General features: G+C 36.8%; 1 protein-coding gene across 1 annotated transcript; it reads left to right on the plus strand.

Annotated features, from left to right (window-relative positions):
• The first annotated feature begins 3375 nt into the window (after window positions 1–3375).
• Window positions 3376–5150, plus strand: LOC5564758 (cytochrome P450 9e2). Its single transcript, XM_001649044.2, has 2 exons — window positions 3376–3616; window positions 3677–5150. Exons 1-2 carry the CDS (start codon window positions 3405–3407, stop codon window positions 5079–5081), a joined length of 1617 nt encoding a protein of 538 aa, XP_001649094.1. The 5' UTR covers window positions 3376–3404; the 3' UTR covers window positions 5082–5150.
• Window positions 5151–6000: the final 850 nt, after the last annotated feature.

The raw sequence follows: 6000 nt of genomic DNA on the forward strand, positions 1-6000 counted from the left end.
TTGTAGAAAAATAACTAATAAAAAAAATTTTATACTAAAATATTTTGCCGTGGTAACTTCAAGTACATTGTATCGAGGATGTTTTGCATAAAATTTTTGTTTTTAATTTTATTTGGCTTTGTCAGAGAACACTTGAAAAAATGGTGAAATTCGAAAAATCTCGCATTTTTTTCTCCACATAAGACAACATCACGAAGTTATAATTCTTCAGGTATTTGAAATAGTAATAAAAACAAAACATTTCAGATTCACGAAAGGTCAATCTCTATTCTCTTGGATAGGCAACCTCAATTTTTTCTTTATGCATGTTTTTACGTAAATATACAGCCATTCCATGAAAAATTGATCTAGTGGGTCTCCGAATTCCGTGAAATTTTGTTCCTTATCGGAAATAAGGATACAAATATTTTGGGATTTTTTGATTAGGGTGACCATTTCCGAAATAGGGTGACCAGAAAAATCGCGATTTTGCAAAATTTTTATTTAAAAAAATATATAACTTTTGAACCGTTTGACCGATTTTCAATCTTTTTGGACGAAATGAAGGCTAAAGATTTTGACATTTCGGGAAAAATATAAAATTTCACAAAAAATGTGTTTTTTACATGAAAAAACTCAATAGTTTCCGTTTTTTCGTGTTTTGAAGGCCTCGGGACCAAAGGGGCTGCTCTCATTTTTTCTTAAAAGTTCAGAAAATTTTACGTAAACTATGAAATTTTCAGCGATGTATGTTTTTTAGTTTTTGAGATATATTTTTTTGAAAATAAAAAATCAGTCATTTTTCATCGGCACACACTGTAGATCTCAGCGCATTAGATTTGTAATGTTTAAAAAAAATTATAACTTTTGAACAGCTCAACCGATTTCCAATCTTTTTTATGGAATGAAAGCTTAAGGTCTCAACTTTTCAGAAAAAATAGAAAAAGATAGAAAACTTTGAAAAAAAAAAATTTCACATAAAAATATATGAAAATTTCTAAAAAAACTAGAAATTTTTATATTTTTTCACGTTTAAACATATTTTTATCAGATTTTTCAATTTTGTCTGAATATTTGAAATTTTAAGCTTTCATTCCATACAAAAAGATTGGAAATCGGTTAAGCTGTTCAAAAGTTATAATTTTTTTTAACATTACAAATCTAATGCGCTGAGACCTACAGTGTGTGCCGATAAAAAATGACTGATTTTTTATTTTCAAAAAAATATATATCAAAAACTAAAAAACATACATCGCTGAAAATTTGAAAAATTAGGACAGCGATAGCCTTTTTGGTCCCGAGGCCTTCAAAACACGAAAAAACGGAAACCATTGAGTTTTTCATGTAAAAAACATAATGTTCGTGAAATTTTATATTTTTCCTGAAAAGTCAAAATCTTTAGCCTTCATTTCGTCCAAAAAGATTGAAAATCGGTCAAACGGTTCAAAAGTTATATTTTTTTTTTAAAATGAAAATTTTGCAAAATCGCGATTTTTCACTCTATTTCTGAAATGGTCACCCTAATCAAAAAATCCAAAAATACGTGTATCCTTATTTCGGATAAGGAACAAAATATCAAATTTTCACAGAATTCGGAGACCCACTAGATCGGTTTTTCATGGAATGGCTGTATAAGGATTTGTTTTTTGACCATTCTCAAATCGACCATGGATGGAATCGGATTTTTATTTACAATACAAATTTTACATAAGTACAGTAATCGAATGTGTTAAAATCAGATTTTTTATCATCACTGGTCTTGAAATGGCAGTATGGTGAAATCGTGCCCATACTTTCTGGGACATCCTATAGTTTAGTCATAGAAAACGACTGGTGAGCACAGATTTGATGGAGATTTTTTTCTGACAATAACGACCCGTTGAACAACTACTACTTTTTGTGCACAAAAACACGTCGCAACACTTCACAAATCCTCCAGAATAATCAAAATCTGAAAGCCTGTTCGCAAACCATTTCGAACTACATTTGGATTATTTTTCATTGACAAATAATAATTTATTTAGTGAACGCGAGATAAGCTTAGGGCGCTATTAAAAAGTACAATACTCAAAACTTTTCTGATACTGTTTATTATTACAAATACTGCTGGAATTTGAGAGGTAAACAAAATAATCCGAATTTTATCTCTGGGGATAGTGATTATAATCAGAGAACAAAGCTCTACGTTTGCTTATGGGTTTGAATAGAAATTTTTAAATAAAACTATTTATTTTCGTGCTTTTGTGAATTGTTTTGTTTTTGTGAAATAAAAAAAGTTGCTTCAACTTTGTTATCAAGTTTGAAAAAAAAAAATTAAAATGTACAAGAACACTTTTCAATGAATTTTAACAAAAGCTTTTTTATATGAAGTGATAAATTCAAATTTGTTCTAGTAATTATTAGTTAAAATCCCCGAAGATAGTTTTGACGTTAAAATAATTTAGCATTTTTAAATAAATTCCACTGCGGAAAACGTTTTTGTCTCAATCACCAAAATACCGCTGTTCACTCAATTCAAGGTTGCTGAATCCATTGCCGTTTTCAATAATATCATAGCACGTCTAGTTTTTGAGATATTGGCTGTTGAAAATGCTAAACATGACTATTTTAGCCAACTTGCATGCAAGTTTGCCAGCTTGTAAGGCAATTCATTTGCTTAAATTGCCACAGAATTCAAACTTTATGTGTATAACAATACTTAACAACAAAGTTTATAATACTTTCGACGCGGAAAAGTTATTTTTTGATGTATTAAATGTTTTGTTTTTTTTTTCATATAAGAGAACCGAAGAATTTTGTATGGAGACATCAAGCATGTTGACAATATTGGTTTAATCTAAATTTAATCGTGCGGTTTCAACCAAATTATGTTGGAAATGAAAGTTTAAGTGCAAAATGGCATGTTTGGCGGATAAGATCACAACAAAGTTTGATAAATTATTTAAATTTTATGTAATCATCGATAAAACCAGTGTTTTATACAACTTTGGCGACCTGTAGCTAAAAACTGTGACGTGCTGGAACATTTCTGAAAATGGCATCAGATTCAGCAACCCCAAATCTACTCGAGACACATAATTTGATTCTTGAGACACGCAAAAATGTCATTTTTACGCTGTGTTATTGGTGCACAAGAACCAAACCCAAACGCCTTAAAGCTGATTCAAGCAGTTCAAACAACAATATCAAATAAATTGTCCAAAAGCTAGCTACATTTGCATATTATTAAGTTAACACTGCTCCTCGTCAAGCAAACAAACTTCGAAAAACGGGTGTGCAATCATCGACTCGTGTCAAAAATTTTGATCCAATTGGCCATTATTCTTTGCGCGCACACATACCCCCCCAAGCATACATTAGCATCTCGCGTATTTGACCATCCATAACAGGTATCCAATTTAGTCACTCACAACCGGACAACCGAGATGGAAGTAAATTTGCTACTTTTGGCCACGGTGTTAACCGTGTTCGTTTATCTGTACCGACTGATAACGAAAAATAACGACTACTTTCACGATAAGCCGATCCCGTCACTAAAAGCTCGGCCACTGTTGGGGTCAACCGGCCCTCTGCTGTTGAAGCAGGTAACGTTCTCCGATTTCGTCGCGTATGTCTACAACAAGTTTCCCGGCGTCAAGTGAGTATCCTTGGAAGATAACCGTTGTACTTCACCAAATTACATCTGATCAATTTACAGAGTCCTCGGAATGTTCGACACGTTGACGCCGTTCTTCGTGATCCGTGATCCGGAGTTGATCAAGCAGATCGCCGTTAAGGACTTTGACCACTTCATGGACCACCGGCCGTTCTTCGGCGAGTCCGTCGAATCGGAAGAACACCCGTACGCCCTTTTCAAGCGAGTTATATTCGCACTGAACGGTCAGCAATGGCGGAATATGCGAGCAACGCTGAGTCCGGCCTTCACTGGACGAAAGATGCGACTTATGTTTACTCTGATGGTGGATTGTAGCGAGCGGATGCTGAAGCACTACGAATCGCTGATGAGCAGCACAGGTCAAATGGAGGTGGAAATCAAAGATATGCTGAGTCGGTACGGAATCAATGTGATCGCGTCGTGCGCTTTCGGAATCGATGTGGATTGCTTCAAGGACGTCGATCACGAATTCATGTACCACGGGACGAGGATGCTTCAAATGGGCAATCCACTGGTGATTGCAAAGATGCTGTTCACGAGGATGTTTCCGAAACTTGCGAATAACTGGGGAATGGACGTGATACCTCGAGAGCAGGCGGTGTACTTCAGTAAGCTGATCAAAGAAACTATTCGGACACGAGAAAGTCAGGGTATCGTTCGGAATGATATGATAGATTTGTTGTTGGAAGCACGAAAGGGTAAGTTAAAGTATGAAGAAGAACGAGAGGAAGAACAGGAAGGCTTCGCCACAGTTCAAGAGTCGGATGTTGGAAAAGCACAGGTAACGAAGGCCATATCGGAAGTTGACATGATCGCGCAGTGTCTGATCTTCTTCATCGCAGGATTTGAATCCGTTTCGGCGAACACCATGTTCATGATCTACGAATTGATCCTGAATCCGGATATTCAGCAGAAGCTCTACGAAGAGGTTGAGCAGACCTACAAGGAGCTGGGTGATAAGCGTTTGACGTACGACGCGCTTCAGAGTATGAAGTACATGGACATGGTCATATCGGAAACATTGCGGAAGTGGCCGCTAACTCCAGTTGGCGACCGGATGTGCGTAAAGGACTACGTTCTGGATGATGGACAAGGCCTCCGGTTCACCATCGACAAAGGCACCTGCGTATGGTTTCCAATTCACGGTCTTCATCACGATCCTCAGTACTATCCCAATCCCGACAGGTTTGACCCTGAGCGGTTCAAGGATCAGAACAAGGGCCACATCAAGATGGGAACGTACATTCCGTTCGGCATTGGACCGAGGAACTGCATCGGGTCACGGTTTGCACTGATGGAAATGAAGGCTCTCATGTACCACATGCTGCGTAGATTTTCGTTCCATCGGACCGCGAATACACAAATACCGCCGAAGTTCCGCAAAGGTATGAATAACTTCGGAACGGAGCAGGGATTGCATGTTGAGTTGCGGCTCCGAGGTCCGTAAACGGCAGTATGCTTTAAATTACGTAACATGCCTTTGATGATAATAAAGATTAATTTTCCATTATCTGTATGTTTTAAGACGTCTAAGTTGTCCTAAGAAACAGCAGTAGCTTCACCATGTACGATTACTCCACTACAGTGGCTCAAATATCAATAGCGGAAAAGCACAACTATTCAGCAAGACTTTGCTGATCGAAGATCTTATCCAAACCGAATTGATCTAACAGATGCTACTCTAAAAGTGCCAGCTACCATTACAAAAGAAAGACTAAGGATTGAACTGTCTTGAGTTTGCAAGTAAACCTTTCATTTGGTCCAGCGTTACCAGGGTGAAATAATTAATGTTAATAATTGCATCGAAATGAACAATCAGTTCGATGATTTGGACAAATTTTCCGAACACCAAATCGAAGCAAGCTCTTCACTTCAGGTGAGGAAACAAAGAGTGTCGCCTATCGTGATCAGCTGTTCAGAATTTGGAGGATTCAGGCAGGAGATCTTGAACTGCATTAGGGGAATCAAGGTTTCCTTCCAAATCGCAGAAAACAGAATCTCGTGTTTGCCGGAAACTCTTGAAGATCGCGAACTTCTTCCCTAACATCTTGAAGAGAAGAAGCACAATGTTTTTACTTATGACGACAAAACTGAACGTTTGTTCAAAATCGTCTTGAAAGGTCTTTCAAGCGACTATAAGTCACCTGAAGAGATCAAAAATGGAATAAATGATTTACTTGAATTTTCCCCAGTCCAAGTAATCATTATGAAAAATGTGACATTCGTCGGAAAAGGCTTTCTCGAGAATATTATTTAGTTAATAAAAAAGTGCTCTCCAGCAACAATCAACAATTAACTCCAGTCATTGGTGAAATTTACTAACACAAATCTAGTTGAGAAACGTAGCAGTAATCGACTTGTTTTTA

This window comes from Aedes aegypti, chromosome 3 (genome assembly GCF_002204515.2).
Source record: "Aedes aegypti strain LVP_AGWG chromosome 3, AaegL5.0 Primary Assembly, whole genome shotgun sequence".
Classification (NCBI taxonomy): domain Eukaryota; kingdom Metazoa; phylum Arthropoda; class Insecta; order Diptera; family Culicidae; genus Aedes; species Aedes aegypti.

Excerpts from the sequence above, each read along its gene's own strand:
- LOC5564758 (XM_001649044.2), top strand. The coding sequence starts at position 3,405 with ATGGAAGTAAATTTGCTACTTTTGGCCACGGTGTTAACCGTGTTCGTT. Across the intron at positions 3,617-3,676 it reads AACAAGTTTCCCGGCGTCAA|AGTCCTCGGAATGTTCGACA; the intron begins GTGAGTATCCTT and ends ATCAATTTACAG.